This window comes from Sorex fumeus, unplaced genomic scaffold (genome assembly GCF_029834395.1).
Source record: "Sorex fumeus unplaced genomic scaffold, SorFum_2.1 ptg000037l, whole genome shotgun sequence".
Taxonomy (NCBI): Eukaryota; Metazoa; Chordata; class Mammalia; order Eulipotyphla; family Soricidae; genus Sorex; species Sorex fumeus.
In genome coordinates, this window is record NW_026606094.1 from 58,117,073 (window position 1) to 58,135,265 (window position 18,193).

General features: G+C 35.5%; 1 protein-coding gene across 3 annotated transcripts in view; it reads right to left on the reverse strand.

The window, feature by feature from the left end:
• CRPPA (CDP-L-ribitol pyrophosphorylase A) overlaps positions 1 to 18,193 on the reverse strand; it is a 326,035-nt gene that overhangs the window by 201,214 nt on the left and 106,628 nt on the right. The window contains exon 6 of one of the 3 annotated variants that reach the window (XM_056118422.1): positions 3,725 to 3,822. The exons of the other annotated variants lie outside the window; for them this stretch is intronic. Within the exon in view, the coding sequence (XP_055974397.1) occupies positions 3,725 to 3,822 (98 nt within the window). The remainder of the gene's footprint in view (positions 1 to 3,724; positions 3,823 to 18,193) is intronic. 3 annotated transcript variants of the gene reach the window in all.

The following is an 18,193-nucleotide window of genomic DNA, read 5'->3' on the forward strand; positions in this document are numbered from 1 at the left end:
ATCAGCCAAAGAACTCCACATCGGGACCCATGGCCTAGAATGGAATGAACAGGGTGAGAGACTGTCTGAGTTCATCATGTCAACCAAGACCATCCATTGTAACTCACAATTCCAGAAGGCTGAATATAAACGTTGGACATGTGAGTCTCCCGGTGGATGGTTCCACAACAAAATTGACCACATCATATTCAATCAATGGTTTCGCCTGACCTATGTTGCTGTTGTCCCAAAATTCCAAACGGGATCAGATCACCATCTCCTTCGTGCAAAATTCTACTTCACAGAGTGGGGAGAAAGAGCTGTAAAGTTTAAGAAGAGAACTACCAGAACGACCACCAACTGGGAGCTCTTTGGCACTGTTGCAGCAACATGGGAAGATGTTATCATTCACAACATTGATGAGGAATACAATTGAATGGTTCAGCACCTCCATAATTGTTCGAAGAATGCTGAGAGAGAGATAGCCACAAAATGATGCCTGTCTTCGAAAACTCTCGACCTCATTCGCCAACATAGCTTGGTGTAAACCTCAGGCATCCGCAAGTTAACTTCCAAGCTCACAAAGCAGTGCAGAGAAGTGATAAAGGAAGACCTCAAAGAGAGAAGAGCAGCAGTGCTGGCAGATGCAGCAGAAGCTGGAAAAAACATTTGCAACGCCCGCCTGTCCTTCGCCAATTACAAGACCAAGATAACTGCCCTCCGATGTCCTGATGGATCTATCACATCTTCCAGGAGGGCAATGAAGATTATCCATGACTTCTACTCAGATCTTTTCAATAGCCATGTCCACCTACCCACATATCAATTTCTGCAGGATTCAAAAACACACAGCAGAAATACTATTTGCTCTTCAATGTTCTTTGCAGCACTATTCACAATAACCAGAATCTGGAAACAACCTGAGCGACTGAGAACAGATGAAAGGATAAAGAAACTATGGCGCATCTATAAAATGAAATACTATGCAGCTTTCAGGAAAAATGAAGTCATGAAATTTGTCTATAAATGGATGGACAAGAAGAGTATCATGCTGAGTAATATGAGTCAGGAGAGAGACATAAAATGACTGCATTCATTTGTGGTACATAAAAAAATATATCGTAGAAGACTAATATCCAAGGCTATGGAAAATGGGCTAGAAAGACTGGTCAATGGTTGGAATCAACCACAAGTATATGTGGGACAGAGGGTGGGTAATATAGAGAAGGGACCGTATGACAATAATAGCTGGGGATGACCATGCTGGACAAGAACTGAGTGCTAAAAGTAAGTAAAGGAATACACATGCTAAATTTCCAGCATCTGTATTGCAAACCACAATGGCCCAAAAGGAGAGAGACAGAGATAGAGAGAGAGAGAAAGAGAGAGAGAGCCTGCCATAAGGGCAGGCTGGGGTGTAGGTGGGGAGTGATGGGAGGGAACCTGGGGACCTTGATGGTGGAAAATGTACACTGGTGGAGGGATGGTGTTGGAACACTGTATGACTGAAACCTAATCATGAACACCTTAGTAAAGGTCTATCTCAGAGTAAATCAAGTTTAAAAAATTCTTTAAAATAAATAAATAAAAATAGAAGGTGTGTGTGTGTGTGTGTGTGTGTGTGTGTGTGTGTGTGTGTAAACACATGCTATTCACTCGGCTATGATGTGTGTGTGTTAAATAAACCCTGCCATTTTCAACAAGAATGAATCTAGAGGGTGTGATATCTAATACAGAGGTCTTAGCCTCAAAATTGTTGCATTTAGGGCTATACAATTCTTTGTTGTACTGTTCTCGTGTATTTTTTACTATTCAGCAGTATCTCATTGCACACCAAATATTTCTGAAGATTTAAACATATTTATTTCATCCAGCAATCTTAACAACTTTACAATACAGATGTTACTAACATTTTCAATTTAGGATAAGGAAATTAAACAATAAAACTGACATCCGAGTGCAGGCAATCTTGTAACAAAGTCAACCCCTCAATTTCTTTTTTCCCTCTGCTTTTTAGGTATTATTTAGTGTGTACTTAAAATGGCATAAAATATTAGTTATAAGCACTTTGACAGCTGTATTATGTTTATAAAAACAAAACATTAGATTTAAGAAAACCACTGACAAACAAAACTTATTAACAAAGTTGTAGTAAACATAAACAATGGAAGTACTTAGTCCCAAAAGTTATTCATATAGACTTCCTCATACTTATTACAACTTGTCTCATTTCCTGTGTTATAATATCACTGAATTTAAGTATAAAGTTAATCTCCAAAAAATAAAAGGTGGGGGCTGAAGCAATAGCACAGAGGGTAGGCTGTTTGCCCTGCATGCAGCCAGGCCAGCTTCGATTCCAAGGATCCCATATGGTCCCCTGAGCACCACCAGGAGTCATTACTCAGTACAAAGCCAAGAGTAGCCCCTGTGCATCACTGGGTGTGACCCAAAAAACAAAAACAAAAATAATAAAGGGTGATACAATCTAGAAAAGTCATCTCTACTCCTTTGCTCATTGAAGCACTATTCACAGTAGCCAGAATCTGGAAACAATCCAAGTGCTTGAGAACAGGTGAGTGGATAAAAAATGTATGGTATACACAATGGAACACTATGCAGCTGCTAGTAAAAATGAAGTCAGGAAGTTTTCTTATATGTGCATGGACATGGAGAATATCATGCTGAATGAGATCAGTCAGAGGAAGAGGGACAAATGTAGAATAATAGCACTTATTTGTAAGATATGTGAATTATGAGATAAGTGCGGGGGTAGAATCTCCTGCCCATGTGCCAGGCTGTCTTCACAGAGGGCCCTTGGAGGGAGGCAGGTTGAGTTTCCCTCCCCGTCCCAAGCAGAACCCTGGCAGCCAAAAACCTCCAGAACCCAGCCACAGCCATGCTAAAGACCACTCTTTACATGCTCAGACAAGCCTCATGCATGAAGGAACCGGCAGAGGAGCCAGGTATGCAGGACCTGGGGCTGAGATCTCCAAGCCTGCTAAGATTAGGACTGGGCCTTCTCTGCCCAGATCCCCATTTTCCAGTAGCTTGGCAGTCACCCCCACAAATTGCCCCCAGCACCATGTAATCTCATCAATGGCCAAGATCCAAAGACTGTAAAACAAAACTCCCAGAAGGGAGTAATGCAGTTTCTCCCTCTTGGAGAGCCCAGCAACTATCAAGAGTATCCCACCCATGTGGCAGCCTGGCAAGCTACCTGTGAAGTGTCCAATATGCCAAAAACAGTAATAATAAAAAGCGTCATTCCCCTGACCCTGATAGAGCCCTAATACATCACTGGGCTACGCTAGCACACAACAGGGATGAATGAAGACGCTACTGGCGCCTGCTCGAGCAAATTGATGAACAAGTGATGCAAGTGATTTGTGATATGTGTGGGGACCACTATGACAATTATAGTTGAAAATAACCACTCTTTACAAAAACTGAGTGCTGAGAAGAGGTAAGGTGAATGTATAATAGTACTGCAAGCCACAGTGACTAAAAGAAAAGAGAGGGGGGGGAGGGAAGATGTGTTTGTCATAGAGGCAGACTGGGAGAGGGAGGGATACCAGGGACACTGGTAGTGGGAAATGTGCACTGGTAAAAGGATGGGTATTGGAATATTGTATGACTAAAAATCATAAACAACTTTGTAACTGCATCTTGCAGTGATTCAATTAAGTTATTCAAATTAAAAATTTTAAATGATGTATCAAAGATTACAAATTCTACCTTTACTTACAGTTAGTTCATTTTTCAGCATTTTTTCAAAGAGTCCAACAATATGTTCTTCATTTTCGTTTGTGCTCATAAGTATGCAAATTTGTTGTGATATTCGTTCTGAGATAAAAAAGAAAAATAATAATACATTTTAAACATGATGTGGAATAAAGCCCTAAAACTCTGAAATCTATGCTGACCTTCCCTAACTCTCAAATAAAAATAAGATTTTGGCTTCAGGTCAAGTGGAGCAACTTGGACAACTCACTAAGATGCCTTTGATGCTCTTTAGCAGAGATAAAAATTTATAGATCTAATACTTGGTGTGTTGGTAACCAGGACATGTGTAGGCAGAAAAAAGTAAAATATTTTCTTGATATATTTGAAAGGAAGCAATTGGAAATGACCACTATTGTCTCACTAATTCAATTCTTCCATGTATTTAAGGAGTATTCTAGAATCCCCTTGAATTCCTTCTCCCAGCAATAGCTCCTCTCTTTTTGTTTTTTGGGCCACGCCCAGTTGTGCTACTTCTTGCTCAGTGAATGGGGACTGAGTGGTACCAGAAATTGAGCTCTAGCTTCTGGCATGAAAAACACACACAGTTGTCCTTTGCACTATCTCCTGAGCCGCTAACCTAAGAATTTTCATTTCACCTGTATTATGTAGAAAATACAGTTTTAGACATAGGAAACCATGATTTGGTCTTACAATATTTCAGAATTATAAATAATTTTTATATATCTATGGTTCTCTTTTTATGGCATCCTGAGCTGGCAAAATTGTTCATAATATCTCAATTCACTACATGCAGGATACTAATTGATACACATTTTCCACTCACAATAATAATTGCTTACACCTTTCAGATATCTCATGATCACTCTTAAAGGGTTTTATCAATACTTTAACATTTTTAAAGGAAAGTGTTCTTGATTCTCTTATATTTTTGTTTTCTAGTACATTTTTTCTTCTACAATTTTTATGTTTAGTTTGCTGCTCTTTCCAAACTTCTTGAAAAAATGCTTAGTTTTCACTTTCTACATTTTCTTTATTTGAATATTTACATGTGTAGCTCTAAACTTTCCTCTATTAACAATTTTATCTGAGCTTAAAATTTTTGTTATTTCATTCAATTTAAAATTATTTCACTTTTACTTTTAAATATTTTATTCATTACCCAATTTAAACATTTTCTACTTCCCTTTGTAACGTATCATTTGACTTATGGATCATAAGAAATTTTATTACTATCAGTTTTCTATAGCTGCACAATAAATTACTATAATTTAACAGCTTAAAACATCACCTACAGATTAGCTCACAATCATTTTTAATTAATAGATATCAATACAGGCTTGCTCCTCAAGATCATGTTCTCCTTTGACCACATATCTTGCTAATTCGTCTCTATTCGTCTTTATGTTTCTTTGCTTGCTTATTTCCACTCTGGAGAACTCTGTGTTCTCTCTCACGCACATTTCCTCTTTTTCTCTCCTGTCACATCCTTCTTTTTTTTAATATATTTTTTATGTAGGTAAAGGCCCTCCCGTTGATCGTCGATTTGCTCGAGCGGGCCCAGTAACGTCTCCATTGGAGACTTTGTTGTTACTGTGTCTGGCATATCGAATACTCTCGGTAGCTTGCCGGGCTCTCCGAGAGGGGCGGAGGAATCGAACTCGGGTCGGCCATTCGCCTTACAAGCGGCCAACATGGCCGACCCGAGTTCGATTCCTCCGCCCCTCTCGGAGAGCCCGGCAAGCTACCGAGAGTATTCGATATGCCAGACACAGTAACAACAAAGTCTCCAATGGAGACGTTACTGGGCCCGCTCGAGCAAATCGACGATCAACGGGAGGGCCTTTACCTTTACCTTTATGTAGGAGTATTGCTATTTATTCAACCATTGATTAGGCTGATTAAACTGGGCATGAACTCCACTCCTCTCACATCCTTCTATGAAAGTTGCATACAATAAAAACTGCCTTGCCTCAGGGCTGGAGTGATAGTGCAGCAGGTACAGCTTTCGCCTTGCTCTTAGCAGACCCAGGTTCGATATCCCACACGGTCCAGAGCACCAAGAGGAGTAATTTCTGAGTACAAAGCCAGGAGTAACCCCTGTGCATTGCCAGGTGTGACCCAAAATGCCAAAAAACAAACAAACACAGCAAAACTACATTGCTTCACCAAAAAAAAACTAACAAAGACTCCCTTATTAGAGAACTTGGAAGATAGTAAGTTTACTGAAATATACATGTTCATGTTGAGCTACTAATTTCCCCTTAATATTTCTAGTGGATAACTATAAAACACCCTAACCCAACTACCCCAATCTCATCTTCATGATACACTATAAATAACAATTCAAGCACTTAGGAGGGGTTAATATAAACAAAACAATATGAAAAATTGAATATTCATTAGTGACAGATACGACATACTTTTTAGACACCTTCTATTAAGGTAAATAGGTTTTTTTTAAAGTTTACATAAATTTACTTTGATACTGGAAATAATTATAAGATAATATATTTATATGTTAAGAATACTTCACTTATGATACTCCACAATCACTACCATGCTCCTGGCTGGACTCCACTACCTGGGACAAGCCTCATCTTGAAATTAATTGAAAAACTCAGGTATGCAGGTTTGGTGACTGAAATCTCCAGGATTTCACAGAGTTTGTGGTGGACTATGTCCTCTTATATCTTTGTATTTCCAGAAGCCCTGGTAATGAAGCACACATACACCCCCAAAGCACCACCCAATTAAAACTTTAAATCCAGCTGTATCGCCCACTTAAAATTTTGGACTTCCTAGAGTGGGCAGCCACATTCGTGGTCATGTAGCATCCCAATCTCTACAGCACTGATAAATAAGAAGTAGCAGACCAGATTGGATGGGATGTAATGCAGAAGGCAACCAATCTTAATTAATAAAATATAAATACAGAAGGGTTAACCTGAAACAACATCTTAGCAGTCTCTTATACAAGGGCTTAATGGCTCCATGGTGAGATACAACAATATTCACTAACTTTCTTTTAAAGATACATTTTTGACCATTCCTTTAGGAAATTTTTTATAACAAACAATATCATAGTCACGGTCCTCCCGTTGTTCATTGATTTTTCTCGAGCAGGCCCAGTAATATCTCCATCGTGAGACTTAATAAACTATTGAGGGCCTAACATGGGGACTCACTTAAGAGGTGGTTGGGAAAACTAGAAATAATGGTGATGGGAAGGTGCAATGGGGGTGGGATTGGTGTTGGAATATTGAATATCTGTAACAAATCACCATGAACAACTTTGTAAACCACAGTGTTTATTAAAATGTAAGGGGAATAGAAATTCAAAAAAATACTTCACATATGAAATGATGAGTTACCAAAAATCAGTTTCTATTTATAAATAAAATACCTCTAATGGATTTGCAATACATCTAAAAAGAAAGGTTGATGCCTTAGAAATAATAAAAGACCCAGCATCCACAGATTTTTAGTGAGATAAAATGAGTTGAATGTGCAAATTTTGTAGTGTATTTTGTGCAAGACAATTCAAAAAAGTGTTGACAGAATAAACATTGTTACTATTGTGCTCATACACATTTATTAAAAATCTTGCCCTTTGTCTACTCAAAACACAAGTTCTAACTTCAAACAATCCTTTGTAAAAATCTTAATATTTCATAGTTTTGCCAGTAATTCATAACCAACTTTTTCCAACTGTGTCTATTTAGTTTTTAAAATTCACCAAACATACTGTAGTTATATATAATAACACAAAAAAATAACCTGAATAACTGAATTCCTCAAAACTGAGATGGATACTTTCTTCTTATGATTACCCATATCTTGGTTTTGTTCACTAGATTTAGTCTAAAGCAACTATGTGACTTTTATTAGTTCCAGAATAATGTGATGAAAATCTTAAATGGAAATATTCATGTTAAGATCATCATCAAAATAAATACAGCAGTGATTTTACTAGTTCCATGTAGCTGGGAGGACAAAATGAGAAATGATGTAGAGAGAGGAGCAAGACTCAGATAACTTGAACTTTTCCATTTTACAGTTATTCAAAAATCCTACTTAAAGAGAGGGGGAAATGAAAAAAAATATTTAAAATTAATTTATTCATGGAGCCCTAAGCATTTACTAAACATAATATCATTAACCTTGATTATTTCTCATAAAAAATAAAATATTTAACATTTTCCTGAGGTTAATGATGAAATCAAGACCAAAAATAGACATCTTAATCAAATATCCCATTAAAAAAGCATTTCTTAGAAAAAAAATTAAAGGTTAGACAGCACACAGCAGCCCACAGAATCGACTGGTGGGTTCCACAACTCCCAGAGAATTCTCCGGGCCCTGTACAGAGCCGATATCAACGGGAAGTCCCAGATGGGGTAGGTGCTGTCTCCCTGCCTTCTCCAGATGGAATCCTGGAGACCATGAGCTTCTACAAGCATGGCTCCATATACAGGTACCAGGACTATTTTCTGAACCACGTGGAGATGCCAAGCCGGGTAGCTCTGCCCCAGCTCCCAGCAGCCTCTGATCCCAAAAGTCATGCCCACAACACGCCCCCAGTGCCATCTTACAGCACACAGAAGTCAAGAGAACCGGCTGGCAGGCTCCACAACTCCGGGCCCTGTACAGAGCCAATAACACCAGGAGATCCCAGATGGGGTAGGTGCTGTCTCCCCACTTCTCCACATGGAATCCTGGTGACCATGAGCTTCTACAAGCATGGCTCTGGTATGCGGGTACCAGGACTATTTTCTGAACCGTGCAGCCACTTACACAGCCACATGACATTTTCTGATTGCAAAGTGATCAGTGGAAAGTAAATGATCTAGTGTTTGTTCCTTAAAGATAGGCTTGAATTTTGGTGGGAAAGTCTGAGCAAAATACAATGCCCAATCAAAATGCATCTGGACTGTGCATTTAACTATGGTGCTATGTCGCCCTGGGAGGGGAAGGGTGTCTGTCCCTCTGCCTGTCCCCCCTTCCAGTGGCATCATGGTGGCCTGCATCCTTTAGAGCCCAGTGAACATCCACTTATGAGACTGCATTGACGAGGCATGTGGGGCCTCTTGGGGAGGGGGTGGAATCGGCCCTGCTCCCCACCATGACAATACCCTGGGTTGCAACCCTCATATGCCTCCTTCGGCTTCTGAACAACTATGATCCCAGAGGCACACATACCAATCTCAGAACCCATGGGCTTTTGGCAGTAATCCCTCTAGACTTATTACTAAAATATCAGAAATCCAAATTCACGTGGCCGCTATTGTGGCCACATGACATCATATGGTCTTCATAATCCGCAATAGAAAACAAATTATCTAATGATGTCTTTTTGGCAGGTCTGAATGTTGGGGAAAATTCCAAATAATATTGTTGGGTCTTTTGTCATTATATTGAATGTGATCAATGTAGAGAGAGAGAGTAAAGTGGAAATCTGCCACACAAGTGGGGGGTAGGTGGAAGGAGGATATACTGGGGTTCTTGGTGGTGGAAAATGTGCACTGGTGAAGGGACAGATGTTTGATCATCGTATGACTGACCATAACTTAAACTGAAAGGCTTTGTGACTTTTTTCATGGTGATTCAATAATAAAAATTAAAAAATAATTAAAGGTTAAAGTAAAAAGAATGACAGCAAAGGGCAGTGCCATAAAATCATTTTACTTCTCAGAATCACAATAATTCTAAGAGCCTAATATTATTCTCTGCACCAAAAATGATAAATTATGGGAGGAATGAATTTAAATTTAAATCATTTAAATCATACTTGACCCATTAATATTAGTCATACTTCCTACACTAATCTATGTTTAAGTATTTTTTAAAAATCTTCTTGGGGCTGGAGTGATAGATAGTACAGTGGGTTCACACTTCCTTGTATGAAGTCAATTGATCCAGCAAGCACCACATATGGTTCTGCCAGCCCTGTCAGGAATAACTGCTGAGTGCAGTCAGGAGAAAACCCTAACTATTACCCTAACAAAACAAAACAAAATCTTTCTAAAAAGGACACCTATGGCATGTGAAATACTTTTATATCTCAACTAGTATGGTAGATTTCCTTCAAATCAAAAAATATTTCATGTTCACTTTGATCTACATTGACTCTTGATTCATACGTATCAATGTGATTGAGAGAGAAAATTCAAAGTAAGAACATGACTTGATATCTACAGGTTAAAATTTAAAGCTATTAATATTCATTTAGAAGCCCTAATTTGTAGTTTAAAACATCTCAAAAAAACTTTCTAACTGGTCAAGGAAGTTGTGTAAAAATAATTAGCAATAATCACGACAGGGACAGGGACTAAAGGAGATGTTACTGGAGCCCACTTGAGCAAATCAATTTGAACAATGGGGTGATAGTGATAGTGATAGTGAATCACGAAAAAAAAAGAAAAAAGGGAAACCTGATTTTACTTTACTGGCTATAAAGATTAATCATATAAGTTAATTTGACTACAACACAGATATCCATATTTTAGGCCAAACAACCCGATGTTTCTATCAAGGTTTTTTTTTTTTCCTGTGAGAATAACATTTAAATTGGTAAACAAAATGGGTTGCCTCACCTGATACAATTCTTTTGCAATTAAAGAATTTAATATTTTGTTCATGGCCAAAGCCCAATGCAAATCCTTAGAATCTGACCCTAGGGAGAGAAAGTATAGAGGGTGGCAGGGGCTCAGTGAATGGAGTGTAAGAAATATTTGTGGTGGGTGAGGTATTGTGATACATTTTAAAAAGATATGAAAATGCAATTCCTAAAGCATATACCATTTTAAATGGGTCTGAAAAGTTATCTACAGACTGAGCTTATTAAGGTACAGGGGTGAGGGCAACTTAGGGAGGGGGACACTTTGGTAGAAGGAGTTGGAACATTATAAGCATAAAATCCTTTCATTAACAAAATGATAAATCACAGTACTTAAATTTTAAAAGAAAAATTAAATATGCATATTTAATTAATATACATATTTAATTCTTATGTGTATATGTATATGTAAGTCTTTTCTTTTCACTTTATAGATGAATTCCATCCTAATGAAACCAGTTTTAATGAATGTTATGTATAATTTTTTTTTATATTTACTTAGGTTTAAACTACTTATCATATTGGAAGAGAACTGTATTAGAAAGTATATAATTAGGCCATGACTTACTATTCATTCTAAAATTCTTATAACAATAGTGCTAAAACTATTTGCATTTAATGTAATTGATATGTTTGAATTTTGTTTGATTTTAAATGTTGTTTTCTTCTATTTCATTGCATGTTTCAGTCGCCTTGCCTTCTTTTGACATAAAATTTTTAATACTCGATTTAAACTATCTCATATCTTACTGCAACTCTTTATATACATTTATGTATTTAAGTGGTTGCTCCAGGCATCTCAATATACATATTTAATGCTTTAAACTCTACACAGAATGAAATGTTTTACTACAGCGAGTTTAATTTAAATGTAATCATGATAAAGTTTTATTTATCCTGTGCCTTTATATTTTAATTTTTTACAATATTGTAGCTATCGCATAGAAAATCTCATCCGAAAATGTCATCTTTGCTTTTAAATTATAGTTTTGGAAAAAGAATTTTGAGTGCACTTAATGATTTTGTTGCTTTTATTTAACACTTGATGTTGCAAGACTCCTTTTTGTCTGAAGTGTTTTCTTAAAATAGTACCCTAAAAGTACATCTGATGGCAACAAGTTATCTTTTATCATTTTTTGTTTTCCTTTAGTCTGAGATTATCTTGTTGTAGCACTTTAAAAACATAATTTTACTTTCTTTTGGTCTCTATAGTCTCTGGAAAAAAATATAGTTCACTAAAATTATTGTTGTTCTATAAGCAATGCATCAGTTTTTCATGGCTATTTTTAATATTTTAAATTTATCTTTAATTTAAACAGTATGATTGTAAGATATCTAGGTTTAGATTTATTTGGGATTAAATTGGCAGTACTTAAGCTTCCTACAAGACATGTGTAGGTTCCTAAAAGACATTTTTAGGTTCACATCTTTTACCAAATTTGGGAAATCTTTTGTCCAAAAACTATCAAAGTTTTTTAATTCTATGTTTTCTATTCACTTTCCGAGATTCATATTATCTCTAACTTTCCTGCAAATACTGAGTCTATTCATTTTTTTCCACAAATATCTTTTCACTCTATAGTTCAAATTAATGATTTCCAATGGCCCATAATTTATTAACACTTAATCTGCCATCTTCATTCTGCTACTAAGCCCATTCGTTAAGTTGTAGGTATTATTTGGGGATCTATAATATTTTCTTATTAGAAATTTTCCATCAAAACCTCGAGGAAATGGATAAATTCCTAGACTCCTACAGACTCCCAAGGCTGAACCAAGAAGACCTGGAATACCTGAACAGACCTATCACCATCAAGGAAATTGAAATGGTAATAAAAAGTCTCCCCAAGCACAAAAGCCCTGGCCCGGATGGATTCACTAGTGAATTCTTCCAAATCTTTAAAGAAGACTTACTCCCAATCCTCTTTAAGCTTTTCCGCGAAATTAAAATGTCCTTTATGTCTTTGTTGAGAATTTCTTTATTTCATCTCAAGCATATTGTTCTTTACTTGTGGCATTACTTTCATAAGCAAATTTTTATTATCAAAGTACTAAATTATTTTTAAAATGCTTTTCAAATAATTATTACATCTCTGTTCTATCAGCATGATAAATATATATATATATATATATATATATTAATTGTCCTTTCTCATGTAACTCTGGATTTTTCCTACTTTCTTAAATGCAAAATAATCTGGATTTTACTTTGAATATTTGAGTAACAGCATTGCCACAAACTCTCCTATACATTGCTTCCTATGTGTATCCATGTAAGTACTCCTACAGTAAAGCTGGGAAATAACTCCCACTTTTCCTTGTATTTCTTACAACTATACCTATATATAATATTAAACAAAAAAACAGATACAGAAAGTGTTCATCTAATCTCTTGAAATTATAGTAGCTTTAATCAAAGAATGCTCTCATCTTTCATAATTTTAGGTTTTATGTGTTCTGTTTCTGTGACTATCAGTGTCACTTCTGATGCACTGCTTGAGAATATAAGTGAGAGGGAGAAACGGAAAAGAGGGAGATTGGCATCACTGTCTAAAAATAAGGGGATTCCTTTCTACTTCTCTGGCTAAGCTTTCCTAACTCAAGTCAGAATACAGAAAGGAAGCAGACTGTCAAAATTCACTGCCTATTACGTAGAACATGAAAGCAAGTGTTATTAGCTGACCCACCATAATATTATTTCAAATTCCCACATAATCTATTCCATATATTCTGTTCAGGTTGTGGTAAAAATAGAATGTTCTTGTTTAATCTCATGCAGAAATGGAATCATACACATGGCTTTTACATATGTGTAACAAAATTGTATGCATCAATTTTGCAAAGTTTATTTAATAAACATTTTAAAAGCTAAATGAAAATAAAATATCACTTTGTAGCTTAACTGACAGTTTTTCCTTCTCAGTTACATAAAAAACAATACTGGTTATTCTTAGTTGAAATGAAAGATTTATTACATGCCTCCCTAACCACACTCTATGACCACATTGTGGTTGATATAATGCTTATCTAACAAAACAACATTATTCACCTTGTACCAAAGTAGTGGGAAACATGCAAATTACTGAATTTCAAAATTAAAGTCATACAATGAAGCCTTTGTAAACATATTAATCAGGTTTAAGGGCACACTATCTCTCATGTGAATATTTATATTAATCATATTCTGCAGAGAACCCTAAATCAGATGCTGAGAGACTCAGAATTTAACATAAAAGTCTTATCTAGTTCACTGGTCTTCAGTGTACTAGAGGATTAATACTTGCATATATTTTCAAATACCAAGCCAATGAGGCATTCATTAAAGCACATAAATACATACGTAGAAGGGACATCTTCTCAGAAGTTTCTAGTGCAGAACCATTCCATGTTAAATCTACATACTATGAGCTCTGAGTAGAGGAAATAAAAGAAGGAATGGTGGTTCATCCAAGAACACATTCCTCTCTGTCTCTGCTTATTTCTTGGATCAAGTTGTTGGTAGTGGCAGAGAGGGGAAATATCATCAAAATTTCAACCATTTTCCAGAAAGGGTGCATCATAATGCCTTAGATGTCAAAGTTTGGAATGAATCAGTTTTATCTGTCACACACTCCTTGGAGTTTTATGCACTATGAGGTACAATGTGTAAATTTGAAATTTTGTATTAAAAATTTAATTTTGTTTACATTCATACTCTTATTTTATTTTGTGACTGATTTCTGGGCCACACCTGGCTGTGCTCAATGCTTACTCCTAGCTCTCTGCTCAGGAATCACAACTGGCAGGCTCAGGGAACCACAGATCAGAGGTAGAACCCAGATCAGCTGCATACAAGACAAGCACCTCACTCGCTATACTGTCTCTCTAGCTCCTACAAAGCATTTTTTTTTTCCCTCCCATTGATCGTCGATTTGCTCGAGCGGGCCCAGTAACGTCTCCATTGGAGACTTTGTTGTTACTGTGTCTGGCATATCGAATACTCTCGGTAGCTTGCCGGGCTCTCCGAGAGGGGCGGAGGAATCGAACTCGGGTCGGCCATGTTGGCCGCTTGTAAGGCGAACGCCCTACCGCTGTGCTATCGCTCCAGCCCCACATACAGTATTATCTTTTAAATGATCCTCTTTTTTTTCCTTGAATGGTGGATATCTGCAAATGCATAAAATATAGTTCTTCCTTAAAAAAATTAAAATATAGGATGGAGAGATAGTGCAGTGGGTAGGACATTTGCCTAGAACAAACAAAACAAACCAGATTCAAGTCCAGCACCTCATATAGTACTCTAACCCCTACCAGCAGTGATCCCTGTGTTTAGAACCAGGAGTAATCCCTAAGCACCACTTACTGTGGCCTAAAAAACAAAAACAAAGAAACAAAAAGCAACCTCGAAAACTAGAAAATAGATGCAACTTTCAGTCTTTATATTTTAACTCATAAAACAGTAATATATGAAGACTTTTATATGCATACCCTATTCTTCCCCTTATGACAGACCTGATGACAAATTAATGAGGTGCAAAGAGTATATAAACATATGCCTCTTTTAATTAATCATCACTTGGGACTCATGAATGCTCATGTGGCACTAGACTTTTACAATAAATTTTAGATTACAATAGAGGAAACATAGATTAACACTAGTTCAGTTTCAAAACTGATAACAAAAAAAGTACAAAAGTCAGTTAACTATGAAAACAAAAATTTAAACTATTCCAATATTCTCTTCTCCATGAGACAAACATTTATATAAAATTAAACAACATTTAAAATTAAAAAAGCATAAGTCAGCCTTCACAAAAACACCCAGCACTACACTCACATTCTCTCGTTGTCCTCTATATTGATCTCTTGCAAAAAAATTATAATATTTTAAGATAAATAATGAACAACATCAAAATCAAAAGCTGTAATTTCTAAAAGATGTTTCAAGCTCTAATTTATCTAAAGACAGCTATTTCCCATTTTCCTGCTGAGGTGCTAAAATCCAAACTCTTGCCTAGTACAAAACAAAACTAGATTCAATTTAAGCACCCTTTATGGTACTCCATATGAGGAGTACATTCTATCTTACATTCTATTTACTGTCTATCAAATGAAAAATGTTAAAGTGATACTAAGCAAATCATGACTCTTGAGTCCTGAAACCTCTATCTCAATTCTCTTACTGAAAAATCACTAATATTTAAGCATATGAAAAGATGTAACTATACACCATGAGAGGAGAGGCATAAGTAAATAAAGAAAAATCAGAAGTCACCAACAGGACAAGTGGACAGCAGGGACAGCCCATAGAGACTTGCAGGAATAGTGTAGACATTCATGTGACAAGGTCAAAGTGGGCTTCAGAGGCGCTCACTCTATTGTTGACTGTACATGTTTCAACTGGATGGCAATTGTATGTTGGCAGATTTTTGTGAAAAGATGTTTTATATCAGATCTTAACCACATTTTTAAATGAGTCACTGAATACAGGATGAAGTTTCCTACCTTACAACCAAAAGCAAGGAGCAGACATGCGGAATCATGTCCCCTATACACGATTTTACGTGTAGGCACATTACTGTTTTCCAAGCAAATGGTGCAATGCTTTTTTTTTCCTTTTCAAAGTGTATGTTCTCTCTGACTTAGTAAAAAAAGAATTAATTTGAAGGAAATGAAAATTTTAAGGCTAGTGACTCAACAGGATAGTTGCAAAATGTATTGTACTACTGCTTTGCAGAGAAACATCATGTTCTGAGTTTCTGTTATATTGGTTTTTCTTCCACTTACCTGACAATTTACTGATTGTTTTTCATATGTTATCATATCTTATTTAGCCAGCTGCTTTAATATCTCACTGTGACCCTTGGAATTTTGAATGTAAGAGGTTCAATGAACTACTATTTAACTAATGACAAACTAAGGAAACAGCAAAATTAAACAAGAAAGTGAACACTATTTTCTCTAATATTGATCCAAATATTTTAACTTTTTCATTTAATTTTTTAATAAATTCCAAGGAAACAAAACTTCTATTAAATCATATTGCAGCCTTCCTTTTCTTACTAATTAAAGTTTGACGCAAATGTTCTTACAGATCTGCGTAAGATACAGTAACTACTATTTTCAAAAGAGTAAAGAACAAAAAGTATATTATGTACAAAGGAGTTATGCTATTTATGTTAAAATTTGGAAAATGAAGTATCATAGTCAAAAGCCAGACACATCAAAAATTACAATTTCTATGTAAATCTTAGCTGTCACTTCGTATTGTCCATAAAGCATGGTTAATAACATAAATGGCGCCATCACTGGATATTTAACAACAAAAACCTGATGAGGAAATACCACAGATGCGAGAACACTGTCCAGTCACAGATGTAAAAAATCTGATTTAAAGTTTCTCATTTTTTTAAATTAATTCAAAATATCTGAAAATATTTGTACTAAAGATGCCTGATTTTAAATTGTGTTAAAAGATCACTAAAAAATTAAGGCCTTATTTTCTTCATCTGCATAAAGCACACTAACACAATAAGTCTCCGTATTTCTCAATAACACTGAATCAAATTTATTCACATGTGATTTCATTTTATTCCTTTTATTCAGAGCCAATTTAAAAGTATATTCAGTAACTTTCAATGTATAAGCACAAAAGGATTCAATTGCTTTCCTACTAGTTAATTTTTAATTACATAAAACATACAGTACAGTCACATCAGAATTTATAACTAGACCATTCATAAACACTTAACATTGAAGTAAATTCACCTGTATCAATGTTCAAAAGAGAAGGCTTTTAAATTAAGTTTGCATTTTCAAAGTCATAAAATGTACTTTAAAGCACTCAAAAATCAATCAATTCCCTTAAAACAATATGCTTGAGCACATAAAATGCAGGTAACAACTAAGAAAAAACACTTCATATTAACATTGATATTAATTAATATCAATTAATATTAACAAAAGTATATGTAAATAATGTGACACTGACTTTTTTCTATTTTAAATATATAAACCATAAAGTTTTACGTAAAATATATTTTTCTAAAAACCTAATCTGGAGAAAAGTCACCATGAGATTTTTAATAGTACGAGTTCAGAAGTTTGTACAATCGTAGAGTAAAAAACTAGTACTCTTTAATAAAAACATTAATTGAAAGGACTAGTAAAGATGATGGAAGATAAGTTTAATATGAAAATATTAAATTTTAAATTTTAAATAAATTTAAAAATTCCATAGGGTTTTACTTTATAAAATTTTAGAATATTGATACTTTTGCCAAGATATGGTCAGCATATTAAATCAAGCGTGGGCTAAGACTGTTTGCATGGCTTATGTAAATCTAGATAAAGTATGTTACTGCTGGCATCTGTTACCACTTTAATAGTCTGGGTAGGTCTGAGCACGCAGAACAGGCTTGGGTGGGCTCAACTAGCTTGTGTGACAAAAGTACAATAAATGCCTCTTTGTTAAGTGGCTGTTTACAAACTAATCATTCAGTCCAGTGTCTAGTCGTGCCAATTAATTACACTGCTCCTTACAAAAGTTTAAGTTTCACCATAGTAGAAGCCTCAAAGGGTTAAACATCAAAGAACAATGACAAAATTCCAACTGTCTACTTGAGGAAAAAATAAAGTATAAAGAATGCTTCTTTTTACATTATTCTAACAGTAAAACTTTGTGATTAACTCTAAATTTTTCAATGCAAAAGACTGTGAAAGACAAATATAAGAGTACTACTTTATAAATATTTTCTATTATTGAACAGTTCACTACAAATGGAAATTCATGCAAATGTATTGACACAAAAATAGATCAAGCTGAAAAATTGGAATTATCTGACAATATAAATTCAAAGACAGATTTTAGACTGC